The 17,200-nt window shown below is 37.7% G+C and overlaps 1 protein-coding gene across 1 annotated transcript in view; it reads left to right on the forward strand.

Annotated features, from left to right (window-relative positions):
• The window catches only part of Dhx9 (DExH-box helicase 9), a 33,480-nt gene extending 16,280 nt beyond the window's left edge, over positions 1-17,200 (forward strand). The window contains exons 8-28 of the mRNA XM_013114362.3: positions 388-524; positions 877-966; positions 1,064-1,225; positions 1,318-1,395; positions 1,803-1,994; positions 3,300-3,441; positions 3,790-3,872; positions 4,758-4,914; positions 6,413-6,513; positions 8,172-8,385; positions 8,533-8,627; positions 8,869-8,942; positions 9,954-10,106; positions 11,922-12,082; positions 12,695-12,806; positions 13,036-13,197; positions 13,307-13,434; positions 14,405-14,634; positions 14,730-14,845; positions 15,212-15,412; positions 16,205-17,200. Coding sequence (XP_012969816.1) covers positions 388-524; positions 877-966; positions 1,064-1,225; positions 1,318-1,395; positions 1,803-1,994; positions 3,300-3,441; positions 3,790-3,872; positions 4,758-4,914; positions 6,413-6,513; positions 8,172-8,385; positions 8,533-8,627; positions 8,869-8,942; positions 9,954-10,106; positions 11,922-12,082; positions 12,695-12,806; positions 13,036-13,197; positions 13,307-13,434; positions 14,405-14,634; positions 14,730-14,845; positions 15,212-15,412; positions 16,205-16,895 — 3,479 coding nt within the window. The 3' untranslated portion in view covers positions 16,896-17,200. The remainder of the gene's footprint in view (positions 1-387; positions 525-876; positions 967-1,063; positions 1,226-1,317; positions 1,396-1,802; positions 1,995-3,299; positions 3,442-3,789; positions 3,873-4,757; positions 4,915-6,412; positions 6,514-8,171; positions 8,386-8,532; positions 8,628-8,868; positions 8,943-9,953; positions 10,107-11,921; positions 12,083-12,694; positions 12,807-13,035; positions 13,198-13,306; positions 13,435-14,404; positions 14,635-14,729; positions 14,846-15,211; positions 15,413-16,204) is intronic.

The raw sequence follows: 17,200 nt of genomic DNA on the forward strand, positions 1-17,200 counted from the left end.
GCAGACTGAACAGTTGCGATAGGCTATATGACTTAGAACTCATATTTTAAGCATGGTCTGCCTTTAAAGTTTTGGAATCCTGAGAAGATGTGGTCATAGGTACTTTACTAAACCCATGAAGTCTTAATTCATTAAGTAGAAATCTCTTGATCTAAGTGACCAATATAAATTTCATTTTATACTTAAGGTTTTAAATTTGTTTATAGTTTTTAAAATCTGATTTAATGACGTAATAATGACAACAGCTTTTAATGAAATGGTTTCTAGAATTGTATTTGGATAGTGAATAGAATGAAAAGGACTGTGTTATACTTCAGTGTTTGTTTAGTACATAAATGTCTACTTGTTTCTGATTCTTTAGCTGATTTTCTGTGGTAATCCTTATAGGGATTTTTGCACGTGAACATGGATCAAACAAGAAATTAGCAGCACAATCATGTGCCCTCTCACTTGTACGACAGCTCTATCATCTTGGAGTCATTGAAGCTTACTCTGGGCTTACAAAGAAGAAAGAAGGAGAGAGAGTACGTATTTAGGCATAACTACCCTGAGTAAATATTTGGCAGCAGTAGTTAAATTAATAGTTTGAGTGAAGAATGAGACTGGGGACAGGGTCATTATAATGGAAATTAGGGCTTCTAAATGTCAGGCAAATATTTTATTTCTGAGCTATGTCCTGAGTTGATAGCTCAGTAAATCAGGAAATCAAAATGCTGTACTAATAGCACTTTGATAAGGATCCATTAAAGTCTCACTATGAAAGAAATTGTTGGTTTGCCTTTAATAGCCCTAGTCTTAGCTCTATATAATTTTGTGGAAATTAGTTTTGAATTTTAATTGTGGTTATATTGATGATTTCATTACTCCTTTTTGTAGGTGGAGCCTTACAAAGTTTTCCTCTCTCCAGATTTGGAGCATCAGCTGCAAAATGTGGTTCAAGAGCTAGATCTTGAAATTGTGCCCCCAGTAAGCATATAAACAGCCTTTTGTAGTTAACATTATTTTATAATCTTCCTTTGACTAGGATCCCCTTTTATTTATTTATTTTGTTTTTTTTTAACAGCCTGTTGATCCTTCCATGCCAGTTATACTCAACATTGGAAAATTGGCTCATTTTGAACCATCTCAGAGGCAAAATGCTGTGGGAGTGGTACCTTGGTCACCCCCACAGTCCAACTGGAATCCTTGGACTAGTAGCAACATTGATGAGGGACCCCTGGCTTATGTGAGTCCCACGTGGTTTCTAAGATGTGTTTTTGGGGTTTCCCTCTTCTGTCAGGGTAAAATAGATTTTATTTGTGTGCTTTCTTTTTACAGGCATCTACAGAACAAATCAGCATGGACCTTAAGAATGAATTAACATTCCAGTTGGAACAGGACGAAAATTTACAAAGTGTAAGTAGTGAAGATTTTTTCAGAAACAGTGTAGTTAGGTTGAATGGCAGATCTGCAATGAATTACTAATCATATAGTATAGTTAACTGTGATAGTGGTGACTGTTAATTCAGAATCTAGAAATGAGTTGTGCTAGTATTTGAGCACATTGCAGCAAATTGAGAAAAATTGATAACATTTTATGGCAAGTAATTACAAAATAGGAAATAAATTTAGCTGTTTATGGAGACACAAGAATGAAATAGAATAAAGACCACAAGACAGATTCTTTAGTGAGAATCAATTTTATTAGCAATATAAATTATTTGTTATTTGAGATATTTTGAGTACTAACTCATTAAGAAAGCAGTACTTCTTAAGGGAAATGATTCAAATGAAGTTTAACTAAGTTTTAACTTTCCTAACAGGTGTTACAAGAGAGAGAGATGCTTCCTGTGAAGAAATTTGAATCTGAAATCCTGGAAGCCATTAGCCAGAATTCAGTTGTGATAATCCGAGGTGCTACTGGATGTGGGAAAACCACACAGGTTCCACAGTACATTTTGGATGACTTTATCCAGAATGACAGAGCAGCAGAGTGTAATATTGTTGTGACTCAGGTAAATAACAAGCCCCAGTGTATGAGTTTTATTAATAGTTTGGGAGTAGGAGGATTTTTCTATCCCCACTGCCATCTTCCTTTGTACTGTGGATTTGACCTAGAACTGTGGCATGCTAGGCACATGCCCTAACCATTTAACTGTGCCCCCCCCCAAAAGCAAAATTTCATAAAGTTGACCACACTGGCTTTAAGTTCATTGTATAGCCCACAGTCATTGAACTTGTATCTGGAATTAAAGGCCTGAACCTTCAGACCTACGCTAGATATACGAACACTCCATAAGAATTTGGGTAACTCTCAAAGAAACCAAATTCAGAGCCAAGTGATCTGATTTTTAGAAATGCTGCTAACGCTTCTATGATGTTTAAATAAGCTTTATTTGTGCAAGCGCGATGTCACCACATTTCTATATGTAAGACAAGCTTGTCAAACTAACTGCTCAGGAGTTGGGGGGACAGTAGCTATTGCAAAATTTTTGGCTGCCACTCCAGACTTTTGACTTTTGGAAGGAGGGTAGAAGATTTCAGAATTTTACTGTGATCCTGTCTGACTTAGATCAGGCTGGCCTCACACATTCATCTGTACATGCTAGAAGTACAATAAAGAACTAATAATGAGAAGGTCTGAAGAATAAAAGTATGACAGTGATTCTAGGCTCAATCTGGATGACGTAGGGAAACCCAAACTAAGCCTCAAAACTTTTCTTTTTAAACTGTTTGTGTGTTGCACATGCTCATTGCCCATGAAAGTCAGAAGACGATGTCATTACCAGGAGGTGTACCTAAATTTTGTGAGCCATCTAACATGGGTGCTAGAAACCAAGCCTGAGTCCTTGAACAGTTCAGTTAACCATGTTACTGCTCAAATTATCATGCATTTGTGAGGGCCAGTTTCCTTCTTTCCTTAGTCACTTGTAATACCATGAGTTGGATGTTAGAGGCAGTTAATGAGGTTTCCTGTATCATAGAAAGTTATATAATCTGCATTTATTGAAAGTTCAAACTTGGAATAAAGATATTTTCTGTTAACTATCATTTTACTGTTACTGTTACTAAGCTGCCAAAGAGAGCTATTACAGTAATTTGAAATTTGAGCTGGGTAGACCACTTGCCTAACATGTAACTTAGCTTGAGTTTTGGTTTGTTGGTGTTGTGGGTTCCTTTTTCTTTATTTTTTTTGTTTGTTTTTATTTTGGACATGCTTTCTCTTTGTTGTAACCAAGGTTTTATCATGCACATAGCACATAGACAGATAAGTATAACTAATTTTGTAATTTCATATCACTTTTGTGTTTTGCTTTCAGCCCAGAAGGATCAGTGCAGTTGCAGTGGCTGAGCGAGTTGCTTACGAGAGAGGTGAAGAACCTGGAAAAAGCTGTGGTTACAGTGTCCGGTTTGAGTCTATACTTCCACGCCCTCATGCCAGTATAATGTTTTGTACTGTAGGTCAGTAATGCGTTTTGTTTGATGCCTCATTTGTAATTTATTGTCATGTAAAAAGAGGTCATTAAGGGATGCACAGTTTAATTCTAGTGCTCTAGAGGCAGAAACTCTCAATATATGATTCAGGATACTCATCCAGACCTCCTCTACAATGATAGAATTGTGTTGAAGCCTGGTTGTTTGTCTCCTTGATATAAGGTTTCTCTGTGTAACTATTATCACCATGATCCAAATAGTTGGTCATGGAGGTATGTGCCACCAACAACCCCAGCCAAAATTTGTTGTTGATTCTTTGACTCTGTAACAAAGAAACCTAACCTATCTCATAATTGTTCTGCTTTTCTTTTCAAGGTGTGCTCCTAAGAAAATTAGAAGCAGGCATTCGAGGGATCAGTCATGTAATTGTAGATGAAATTCATGAAAGAGATATTAATGTAAGTAACTTGCGAATTAAGAGATTGCTTTGTCTATGTATGTCCTTGTTCTTTTTTCCTTTCATCTACTTCTAAATACTGTTTATTCAGAAAGCCTGTGAACATCAGATAATGATGAGTAAGAGTAACTTAGTTTAGTAGTGATTTATGACTTGAGTACATGGTTGGGTTTTATGGTTAGTTTTCTTTTGTATGTTGTATGCAAAATATTGGTGGGTGTTAATAGGTTATTTCAGATGCTAATAATAGTCATGGGAAATAGGAAAATTAAATTTTATTTCTTTGCCTTGTGGGTGCTTGGCATAGTTTTATCATATATACAATTGTAGGAATTGATGCTTAAAAAACACAATTTTTGAAGACCCTATTTACATAAGAAAAAGTGATATCTACAGTTTGGTCATTCAAACTATCCCAAGTTGATAATGGAATCTAGGAGTTGCTCTTTCTTTTTTAAAATGGTCTTTTCAGATTGGTCTCTGATTTTGAGCAGTTATGTTGCCTTAGCTTCCCTAGTCATACTTGTAATAAAGTATGAACAACTATACCCAGATGTTTTAATAGTGACTTGAGTGTCTACATACTAGTTAGTGTTCTAGTTTTGTGCTTTTTTTTTTTTTGAGACAGGGTTTCTCTGTATTGTTTTGGAGGCTGTTGGACCAGCCCAACCTCGAACTCACAGAGATCCACCTGCTTCTGCCTCCCGAGTGCTGGGATTAAAGGCGTACTGAGATTCTTAAACCACCCTATCTCAAAATAAAAGTTCACGATAATCTATGTTTGTACTTTTTAAAAAAACTGATGTCTGAAGCAATTTCAGTAATGTCTTATGACTACTACATATCTTAAAGTTGTAATTTACTATCTCTCTTTTTATTTCAATAGACTGACTTCCTTCTGGTAGTACTTCGTGATGTGGTTCTGGCTTATCCTGAAGTTCGAATTGTTCTTATGTCTGCAACTATTGATACCACCATGTTCTGTGAATATTTCTTTAATTGCCCCATCATTGAAGTTTATGGAAGGACTTTCCCAGTTCAAGGTAAATTGGGGATGTGATACCAGAGAGAGAAAACAGTTTTGTGGAAGAGGATATTCATTTTTTTAATTCTGGTGACCATAGTGATAGTTTGAAAGACTGAAAACATGCTGTTATTGGCTCACAACCACCTGTAACCCAAATTCAGGGGATGCAACGCCTCTTGTGACTTCATGGAGTATCATGAACACAAGCTTAAACAGGCTGAATTATCAAGTGCCTTGGCATTTTGGGACCTTTCTTGCCTGTGGCTTGTAGAGTAAAACCATATTCATTTTTTGGTTGTGATTTCTATGTTTTTGATAACTTTGACCACTATAGAACATCTAAATTTTATTGTAACAGCCCAATTGAGGACATTAAAATGTGCTAAGACTTTGGTGAAATTTATTTGTGTGAAATAAATAGCCATGCTACACCCATCTAATATGCCAGACACTGCTTATAGTCTTAGAGCTGCAATGTTAGAAGTGGGAGGATCCTCAGGGCTTGCTGACATGTCAGTGAGCTCAGATTATATAACCCTGAAGTAAGAAGACAATGTTATTTCTCAGGGTATAGGCTTCAAAGTTCTAATATTTGCTGTGCTTCTCTACTTCAGGACTTACAGAGATTAGTGGATGGTAAAGGGTAGGAACTAAGTATCTTACAGATTACAGAAAGTGTTGTGGTAATGTGTTGCTGTGAAGAGACACCATGACCAGGGAATGAAAAGCATTTGACTGGAGGATTGCTTAGGTAGCTGAGTTGACAATCAATTTAAAATTTGATCAGCCTACAACATGAATTTTATTGAAAGAACTTACTGCATAATCCAGTTGAGGAAATGCAATTGACCCTAAGAGACATAACAGTGTGGTGAAATGAATACCATGCCACTAAATTTTTTTAATAATCTCCTAAACTGGGCAAAAGGCAAAGATGTGCACAGTTTGAGCAGAAAGCTAATGATGGTCCCAGATTAAGTTTAAAATACACTGAATAGAAAAGTGGTAATTATGTGGAAACATCAAACAGTATGTGTAGGTGTTTTTCCATGCCAATGAAACTTTACTACTACTCAATGAGTGTATTTGATAGTAATATTTGTTCCTAAAGAGTATAGTTGTAAGTGGCAGGGGCGTAAACTCAATACTGAGTATAACTGGTGGATATTAACTTATGTGGCTTTGGTTTACAGTGTAGGGTGGTCACTTTATATTTGAAGATACAGATTATAGAGACACTTCTTGGTGTTTTAGAAATATTAAGCACAGTGTTAAAGTTGTATAAAAGGGAAACCCCAATTGTATTTGTAAGAATATATTTAAGAATTATCTCAATCTTCCAGGGTTTAAAAGAAACATAACTTAATTTCTGTTGTTGAAATTTAATTATGAAATCTCACTGTGACAACTCGATGGGAATGAAAATACTTTGGACTGTGGATTAGCAAATGAACTTACAGCTGTGGCATTTTGCCAATTATCTAGTACTTCACTAATGTGATTGCCCCTGACAGAATATTTTCTGGAAGACTGCATTCAGATGACCCAATTCATTCCACCTCCAAAGGATAAGAAGAAGAAGGATAAAGAAGAAGATGGTGGTGAAGATGATGATGTAAGTAGATTTTTCAGCACACCTACAGGAATGAGGATGTTCATTCTGAGAATATTTGGGAAAAAAATAAGTGCTTTAAAGTACAGTATAAGTTGGCAATGCAGAGTCCTTTAAAATCAGGTAATATTCTTAAATTAATGAATATTAATCAAAATAACTCCAGATCCAGTGACAAGAGATTTCAAAATTATACAGCTTATATAGCTTCTGACATAAAAGTCTTGGAAGGATTTTTCCAAAGACGATTCCTTGTGTTGTGTTTCTGTGTGTCAGAGTTGTAATTTCAGGTTTTTTCCCCTCACTTTTCCATGGGTTCCTGGTATTCAGGGTGCCAGCTTATTATTATTATTACTATTATTATTTTAGTATTTAATTATTTATTTTGTGCCAGTGCCTATGGCCAAGGAACCTCACATAATCTTGCCCCACCCCAGGTCTTCTGTTTGTTTAGTTTTAAGTTGATGTTCTGGGAATTGGTCTAACCCAGGTTTTTGCACTTGGTAGGCACTCATGTTACCATTGATGGTTTTTAAATTTATCCATTTAAAAGATAATTTATATATATTTGTGATGCTTGCCAGGGAGACAGAACGGAAGACAGTTCTTAGGGAATGTCTTTTCCCCTCACACTGGGTTCTGGGGAGTAAATTCAAGCTGTCTGGCTTATGGCAAGTACTTTGACTTATGGACTGTTGATACTTCCTTGCCATCTATGTTTTAGGTTGAGACAGGGTTTCACTTCAGGGATTTTGAACTTGTGTTTCTCCTTTATCCTCAAGTTGGGCCAGGCATAGGTGGCTCACAAATGACAGATCTATATTCATAATGGTCTTTTTCTGAAGATTTACTTGTGCCTATGTGCACGTGCTTCCAGAGGCACAGAAACAGGTGTACATCCCTGAAGCTCAGGTTGGTTAGTTAGTTGTTAGCTACTTGATGTTTAGGTGATAAGAAATTAAGTTGGGTATTTGCATGCATACCCTTAACCAGCAGATCATCTCCTTAGTTCAGAAATTGGTTGGTCAATCTCTCTGTTTTTTAGAGACTGGGTTTCTCTCTACCAGCCCTGGAAAACTCACTCTGTAGTGAACATAGATCCACAAGTCTTATGTGGCCAGGTTTTCTTTTAGGAGACCAACCAGCTCCCAACCTGTGACATGGAGACTTAGCAAATATTAGTTATGTTTGTCCTTACCTTATGTTTGTTTCTTACTAGTTCTTAATAACTTGTTTCTCTTCTATGTGTTTCACTGAGAATTTTTATATTTCCTTTCCTTTTGTATGTCCTACTCAGTCTGAGTGGCTGGCTGGCATCAGGTGTATCCCTCTCTTTCTCATGCAATTTCTCCTCTTCTCCAGATTACTATTTATTATCTCTCCCTCCAGCCCTGACTATTCCTCTCCTGCCTAGCTATTGGCTGTTCAGCTTTTTATTAGAACAATCAGGTGCCTTCGGCCGGCAAGGTGAGACAGCATCATTAAACTTAGCATACCTTTACACAGCTAAAGTAATTCTGCAGCACCGATCTCTTAATGAAAGTATGACTCCACCCTAGAGATGAGCAATATTGTTAGGTTTACTTGTCTAGAAAAAGTAAAATTAAGCAACTTGAGCTATAAAAATTATAAAAAATAAACTATTTTCCCTTTTCTTGCAGGCAAATTGCAACCTAATATGTGCTGATGAATATGGGCCAGAAACAAAGTTGAGCATGTCTCAGTTGAATGAAAAGGAAACTCCTTTTGAACTCATTGAAGCTCTTCTTAAATACATCGAAACCCTTAACGTTCCTGGAGCTGTGTTGGTCTTTTTGCCTGGCTGGAATTTGATTTATACTATGCAAAAACATTTGGAAAATAATTCACATTTTGGTATGATTGAGTTTTCTTGTTTTAGATTGATTATGAGTATTTATAGTATTTTTTACTTTTGTTCTGTTAGTATGTTGCGCTGTTTGAATGATAGCATGTGTAATGAGGAATCGTGTTTAACTAGCTCTTACATTTTTTATATTGTAGGAAGTCACCGGTATCAGATTCTACCTCTGCATTCTCAGATACCTCGGGAAGAACAGCGGAAAGTGTTTGATCCAGTACCAGATGGAGTAACCAAGGTAAAAAAGGCATTTCAGTGAAATCAGATTGAGATGTTAAATATTAATAGAGAGTTCCTAATAAAAAATCTAAATATATCAAATATTAAATAGAAAAAGGTCTTCTACTTTCTAACGTTGAAAGACCTTGTTTTTACTCATTTTCCTCTAATGCTCTATAGTGGGTTGAATGATTTTGTGATCATTTGTATGTTCATTAGTGGCATGTTTTTTATGGTGTAATTTTTTTTATTTATTGCAGGTTATTTTGTCCACAAATATTGCTGAAACAAGCATCACCATAAATGATGTTGTTTATGTTATTGATTCCTGCAAGTAAGTTCTTAAGGGCAGTAAAGAAAGCCTGGTTAAAGCTAGCTGTTGTTAGTATTTAGGCATTTGTACTGACCCTCTCTACACCCCCCCCCCTTTCTCTCCCACTGCTCTTGTCCCTACAGGTCAGTCTTCCCCTTTCCTCTTTTTATAATCTGTTTCCTTTAATAAAAAAATCCTTCATCTTGGCATCTGTCTCTCTGGGGTACTTTTTTTAAATTACAGTAGCTGTTGTACATTTATTTTCTGAATACAAGTATGTCATGTGGAATTTGATTTGCCATTAGCTTTTCTTTTAGTCTCAGTCGTGTAGTAACGAGTACTGATAGCTATAACTTTGAGGGATTTTATGATTATTTGTGAATGATTACTGTTGGTTGAAGTGTCCAGTTTGACTTCACCTCCCCCCATCCCTATACTCTGTCCTTACACATGCCAATTAGGTACCTATATAATTACAACACTGTTAATATTCAGGAATAGCATGGGACTTTATTTTAAACTTACTATTGTACAGGACAGTGTCCTTTGTACATAATTTTTCTTTTTGAGTCAGGGTCTCACAGTTGTTCAGACTGGCCTGGAATTCACTCTAGACTATACAGGCTTTTAGCTTGTGGTACTACTGACTCAGCTACCAAGTAGCTTGAAAGATAAGCCTGTACCACTAGACTTTTTGATCTTATTAAACATTATTAAGTGGGTATTAGTAATTTTTATAAAAATATATTAATTTTCTTTTCCAGAGTGTATGTCCACACCCATGCATGCACATGTGAAAGCAAGAGTCATTGTCCTCTGTGCACACCTTATGTTTTCTGAGATAAGGTCGGTCAGTCACTGAGCTTAGAACTCACTGGCTGACTTCTAGGATCCTAATCTCTCCACTTCCAGCATGTCATTATTTTGCTTAGTTCAAGTGGTACAAACAATATGTCTTTGGATAAACTGAGAGGTTAAGAGAATATAAAGTCATTGATCACTTATTACTTGTTTGGTCTTTTTCCTATTTAGACAAAAAGTGAAACTATTTACTGCTCACAACAATATGACCAACTATGCTACTGTATGGGCATCAAAAACAAATCTCGAACAGAGGAAAGGACGAGCTGGCCGTGTACGACCTGGGTTCTGCTTCCATCTTTGTAGTCGAGCTCGTTTTGACAGGTAAACTCTCTATCATTTGGGATTGGCCATATGTAGAAGTCAGTGACTAACTTGGAGAAAACTCATTTGGGTTCTTGTTCATGAAGCCATCTTGCTGGTCCAGTGAGATCAGTTTTTAAATAAGGATAGGCTTTTTTGTTGTTTTTGTGAGACAGGGTTTCTCTGTATAGCTTTGGAGCCTGTCCTGGAATTCATTCTGTAGACCAGGCTGGTCGAACTCACAGAGATCTGCCTCCTGAGTTCTGGGATTAAAGGCACACATGACCACTGCTCGGGGAATATTTTTGTTAACCTTTTATATATCTTATGCAGTTCCTACCCTTATCCTTTCAATTAACTCTGTGCCTAAGTGCCTTCAGTAAGGAAAATTTAAGCTTTAATAGTGGGGTAATAGTGAGACTATGAAAACAAATGAGAAGTTACCAGTCTTGGATTATTTAATAAAAGGATACGTGGACATCAATTAGTTCTGTTCTTTATTCAATTTAGACAATGATGATACTGGATAGCTAGCTTTTTGTAATCCACAACTCAAAATCATATTGCCTTTGCATTTATGGACTTTTCCCCCTTTTCTTGGCTGGGGGCCTGAGACAAGATTTTATCATGAAACTTTGATGGGCCTTGAAGTTGAGGATATGCCTGCCTTTACATCCAAGTGCTGAGATTAAAGACCTTTTTCCCTTACCCAACAGTAGAGTATTTTTTGTTTTTATTTTACACCACCTGTTTAATAGCAATCGGTTGTTTTGTTTTGTTGTTGTGTTTTGTTTTTCCAGGGTGTTTCTCTGTGTAGCCCTAGCTTTTCTTGAACTCATTCAATAAACCGGGCTAAACTCAGAGATTCACCTCTTGCCTTTTGCCTTCCAATGCTGGGATTAAAGTTGTATGCCACCACTGCTCAACTCCAGTGAGTCTTCATCATGTCCCCCCCTTTTTAAAAATTATTATTAGAACCACTGAATTAGAAATGTGGACTAGGGTTTCTTTAAGATTTATGTGTTTAGCATGCTGTTCTGTCTGCACGTACTCTGGCACTCCAGAAGAGAGCATCGGAATTCTTTATAGATGGTTGTGAGCCACTTATGTGAGTGCTAGGAATTGAACTCAGGACCTCGAGATAGCAGTCATTGCTCTTCACTTAGGTGTTTTTTTTTTTTTAAGGCTTCTGTTCATCAATTCTGTGAATTGAGTTTACTATGTAACTTGTCAGATTAGTCTGGTGATTGAGTTACTATGTAATGCATGTAATAGTAATACTAGGTTTCTATGGCAAAGTTCTTGTTTGGAGCCTTGCCTGGAATTCACTCTGTAGAACAGGCTGACCTTGAACTCAGAGAGATCCACCACACTCCTGAGTGCTGGAATTAAAGGCATGTGCCATCATTGCCCAGCTCAGGGCTGACTATTAATACCTTTTAAGATTTCTTTTTTGTTCTGAAAATGGTTGGCTCTGAGAGCCTTTGGGGATGGTATAGACAAAGGGTTTGTATTATTGTCTCTTTTTATTGCTCTTGACACAATTTATTCAATTCATGCTTGTTAATAGGTAGAATCTGTAATAACCACAATGGAAGTCTAGCATTTAATTTTTCATACTCCTTCCTTTCTCAATTGAAAAGGTATCCTTGCTGTGAGAGTAAGGTCCAAAGCCAGTTTACAATCAACTAGTCTATAAGGCAGGTTTGTAGTAAAAAGGAAAAGTTTTGTGGTAATTGTAAAAGGATCAGGAAAGGGCCACCTATATTGTTTCTCTATGTATGCAAAGATTTTGTCAGGTGAGGATTGCTCTCTTTCTGCTTCTCTAAATTTTAGACTGGAAACCCACATGACACCAGAGATGTTTAGAACGCCATTACATGAAATTGCTTTGAGCATAAAACTTCTGCGCCTGGGAGGAATTGGCCAATTCCTTGCAAAGGCAATTGAACCTCCACCTTTGGATGCTGTAATTGAAGCAGAGCATACCCTTAGAGGTAAGTGCTGCTACTTCAGGCTATCTGTCTTTGCTGACAAATCTCACTTTACAGGTATGACAGATGGAAGATAGACTTGGTAGAGCTGTGTTATAATTTCCATGAGCTTGTAGCATGAAGGAGCATATATCATGTATTTTGAGACGGGGGTTTCTCTGAAACAGTCCTTGATGTCCTGGAAATCACTGTAAACCAGGCTGGCCTAGAACTCAGATCTGCCTGCTTACCACATGCTAGAGCATCAAAGGTGTGCACCGCCACCACCCATTCACAGATTATTCTTAGAACTGTATTTAATATTATAGTGTATATCTTAGAGCTTTTTTTTTAAATGGGATGTGTGGGTGCTTGATGCTGTTGCTATATTATTGGCTGTCTTTGGTCTATAGCTGGTACCCATTTGTCTAGAACTTAGTGTTTGGGTTTGTTTTTTTCAAGACAGGATTTCTCTATTGCTTTGGAGCCTGTCCTAGATCCTTTGCTCTGTATACCAGACTGGCTTCAGAACTGCCTCTACCTCCTGTGCGCATTATATTTGACTCTTGCTTTGAGACATAATAAAACACTACGTACACTTATTGACATCACTCACAAATAAGTATTTTCCCACAGAACTTGATGCTTTAGATGCCAATGATGAGTTGACTCCTCTGGGACGTATCCTGGCTAAACTCCCCATTGAGCCTCGTTTTGGAAAAATGATGATAATGGGGTGTATTTTCTAGTAAGTTTGTTTTCTTGTTGGTTGTTAAGAGGTGGGATGGGTTTCATAAAAGGAAGGTGGGCTGGTAAGGAAAAAACTTAAGGTAATTTTTAGTTAATGTTAGAGGCTAATTAAGTTCTTTGTAGGTTCAGTACATATAAGCAGTATCCTAGCCAAAAGGGGATTCAATCCACATTTGAAGGCCTTCAATCAAACAGCGATTCACTGTTAATTGTTTGCTTTGTTCCAGTGTGGGAGATGCTGTCTGTACCATCTCTGCTGCTACCTGCTTTCCAGAGCCCTTCATCAGTGAAGGAAAGCGTCTGGGCTACATTCACCGGAATTTTGCTGGAAACAGATTTTCTGATCATGTAGCTCTTTTATCAGTATTCCAAGCCTGGGATGATGCTAGGTATGGGCTTGAAGGCAATTACTGTAGGAATTCTATGAACTGTTTGAATTTGTAATCACCCAAGCTTGCTGAGCCTTTCATAATGAATGCTTTTTCCATTTTGTTTTAGGATGAGTGGCGAAGAAGCAGAAATACGTTTTTGTGAGCAAAAGAGACTCAATATGGCTACACTAAGAATGACTTGGGAGGCCAAAGTACAGCTTAAAGAGATTCTGATTAACTCTGGCTTTCCAGAAGGTAAGACCTCTCCCATTAGTCAGCTGATCATTGTGCCTTGTGTTGCTGATTTCAGAATCCAGGAGGCTAAAGCCAGGATAGAATCATTGAGAATTGAAGAACAGACAGCCTGAACTACTTAGTGTATAATAGTCTTTCTCAAGTACAGGGAAAAAGATACTTTGTGCACCATTGTCGTAAACTATGAACTTTGTCATCAGTATAGTAGTCTGCAGCTGTTTATCTGATGAAACACTAATGCAACTTGCAATTGCAGTAGTAAGTTGAGTTTGTCTTTTTTTGTTTGTTTTTCGAAACAGGGTTTCTCTGTGGCTTTGGAGGCTGTCCTGGAACTCACTTGGTAGTCCAGGCTGGTCTCGAACTCACAGAGATCCACCTGCCTCTGCCTCCCGAGTGCTGGGATTAAAGGCGTGTGCCACCAACGCCCGGCTGAGTTTGTCTTTTTTAGTAGATTAAATTTTGTGCTGGGGTGGATTAATTTAAAAATATATTTGTTAGTACCAGAAAGTAGAATTTTGAAAGGTTACAAATTGAATTCCTTGTAAATTGACATGTTTTCCTAAAATAAAAGGAAAGGGGAAGACATTTTTTGCATATTAGAAAGTATCTGATAATCTTGAGCTGAAGCGAATACCCATCTTTATATCTAGAAACTAACAGAGTAAATTAGATTCATTCAAGTAAATCTAGAATTGAGGTAAATCACATTACGGTTGGGTTTCTCCATTCAGTGATAAGTTTTAAGGCGATTCTTGGCTGAAAATAGCCTTCATTTGCAGTGACTTTTTAGATCATCATTTTCATCTTCTCTGCTAGTAAAAGAATAGTGGATACCTTTGGTATCAGAAAAGCTCCTTAAACTTGGTCTGTGCTGGAAACGTTCTGAGAAAGTTGTTAAGGGACTTAGCAGAGTCACAATATTATTTCTCTTCCTGGTTTCTAAAACCATTTCTCTAAATTTTTTTAATAGATTGTTTATTGACACAAGTGTTTACTAACACTGGACCAGATAATAACTTGGATGTTGTTATATCTCTGCTGGCCTTTGGGGTGTACCCCAATGTATGCTATCATAAAGAAAAGAGAAAGATTCTTACCACTGAAGGGCGTAATGCACTTATCCACAAATCATCTGTGAACTGTCCTTTTAGTAGCCAAGACATGAAGTATCCATCTCCCTTCTTTGTGTTTGGTGAAAAGGTAAGATTGGGAAGTCTGAAGATTGAGTTTTTATATTCAGGGCATAGCTAATTATCTGTCAGTGTGTGACATTTTGCCTTTTCTTTAATTCACAGATTCGAACCCGAGCCATCTCAGCCAAAGGCATGACCTTAGTCACCCCCTTACAATTACTTCTGTTTGCCTCCAAGAAAGTCCAGTCTGATGGCCAGATCATATTTATAGATGACTGGTATGTATGCACTTCAATTATAAACTTCCAAACTGAATTTTTAGAATTGAGTGGTTTGGTTTTGTTTACAGTAGGGCAGGATTTCATGTTTAAGTTTTAAGTAAGGTCCATTTATAAATGTATTTCTTGAAGCTGCAAATCTTACAGTTTGGTTCATCATAAACAGTTATAGGATGTTTTACAAGCGTAATGTTGATTATTCATACTTTTACATAGGTTTGGGGAATATCTAATTCTATTAAAATGAGCAGTTTTAAGCTTATATCAGGGAATTAACACATAAGTTGGGTTGGCATTTTGACAAATAGTCATCTATCTCTTTCTGTGTGTGTCTTAGTTTTTATGTCTTGTTTCCCTTCATTTTAGGATTAGACTGCAAATATCACATGAAGCTGCAGCATGCATCACAGCCCTGCGGGCAGCCATGGAAGCTCTGGTTGTTGAAGTGTCCAAACAACCAAATATCATCAGTCAGCTAGACCCTGTAAATGAACATATGCTGAACACAATCCGTCAAATTTCTAGGCCCTCAGCTGCTGGTATCAACCTTATGATTGGAAGTGTACGGTGAGTACCTAATTAAAATGTGTCTATACTATAGCTTTTGTAGAATTACAGTTATTAAAGTAAGTTGGTAGAGTCTTTACTACCACCTAGGTTTAGATTATAAGTAAACACTAACTATGGAAAGTGTCTCCTAGGTCAGAAAGTGTTGTAATCTAGATGATACACTTTCCACAATACTTTGTTGATTTCTCAGATAAAGTATTAATTGCTCTCCTTTCTCAAGTAAAAAGGACAGTGTCTAATATAGGCTATCTCCTAAAATAATTTGCTTAATGTTCTCCCTTATAACAAATATGAATTTTACAGTGGACACTTATGTTTCTCGTTTAGGCTTACTGGTGTTATAATAGTATACAAATATGCAGAAAGTCCTTTGGATCTTTATCAAGTTATTTACTTCTAATTTTAGTATAACTGAAGACGTGTTAATGCACTTTTCATTCTGGCTTCTTTAACATGTATAAGAAAAGACCAGACAGAGGAAGGGCATTAGTGGGTGTAGTTTCTGAGGAGTTTCCACCAGAGACATTTTTCTAAATTGGTGTAGGAGGAGTACTTGTTAACAAATACAATAAACTTAGAGCAATTTTGTGCATTGCATATTTCAATATGAATGATATTTATTTCCACCCTATGAGAAAGTTAAGTAGTAAAGGCATTGTCCTACACAAGTCTCATTATTTGGCCAAAATTCCTTTATTGGGGTTCTTAATTTAGTGTGTGCAAAGCTCTGGCAATCCTCTGTACCATATACACAACTAAAATGATGGGTTGTTTTCTTGCTTTTCCTAGGTATGGCGATGGTCCACGACCTCCCAAGATGGCCCGATACGATAATGGAAGTGGATATAGAAGAGGATATGGCGGTGGAGGAGGATATGGGGGGGGAGGAGGATATGGTGGTGGCTATGGTAGTGGAGGCTTTGGAGGCGGCTTTGGAAGTGGTGGGGGAGGTTTTGGAGGTGGCTTCAACAGTGGTGGAGGAGGCTTCGGGAGTGGTGGTGGGGGCTTTGGCAGTGGTGGGGGTGGCTTTGGTGGTGGGGGAGGCTTCAGTGGTGGAGGGGGTGGTTTTGGGGGTGGCAGAGGCGGCAACTTTGGGGGTGGTGGAGGCTTTGGAAGTGGTGGGGGAGGTTATGGTGGGGGAGGAGGTGGCTACGGGGGTGGTGGTAGTGGTGGTGGATATGGGGGAGGCAGTGGAGGTTATGGAGGTGGGGGAGGGGGTTATGGTGGTGGGGAAGGTTATAATATTAGCCCTAACTCTTACCGTGGAAATTACGGTGGAGGTGGTGGGGGATATAGAGGAGGTTCTCAAGGGGGCTACAGAAACAACTTTGGTGGAGACTACAGAGGATCTAGTGGAGACTACCGTGGATCTGGTGGGGGCTACAGAGGATCTGGAGGTTTCCAGCGAAGGGGTGGCTATGGAGGTGGTTATTTTGGACAAGGAAGAGGAGGAGGAGGGGGTGGTGGGGGTGGATATTAAGACGTGTCAGATCCTATGCATAGACAGTTTAAAAATGCATGCTATGTGTTTTTCCAAGATGTTTATTTGCACCCAAAAAGTAAACCCATTTTCCATTTAATCTGTGCTTACTGTAGTTTCAGGCAAGAAAGAATGTAGACTAGTGATTTTGTTTATATTATGTAATGTAAAATATGACCTATTATACAAGTATCATACATACAGTTTGTATTTTTTCTTCAGGGGGAAAAGGCTTGCCTTTTAACTTGACTTGACATTTTCTTGGTTTTCATTTAATAGAAAATAAAGTATTACACTGAAAATTG

The sequence above is a fragment of the Mesocricetus auratus genome, unplaced genomic scaffold (assembly GCF_017639785.1).
Source record: "Mesocricetus auratus isolate SY011 unplaced genomic scaffold, BCM_Maur_2.0 Super-Scaffold_100676, whole genome shotgun sequence".
NCBI classification, from domain to species: Eukaryota; Metazoa; Chordata; class Mammalia; order Rodentia; family Cricetidae; genus Mesocricetus; species Mesocricetus auratus.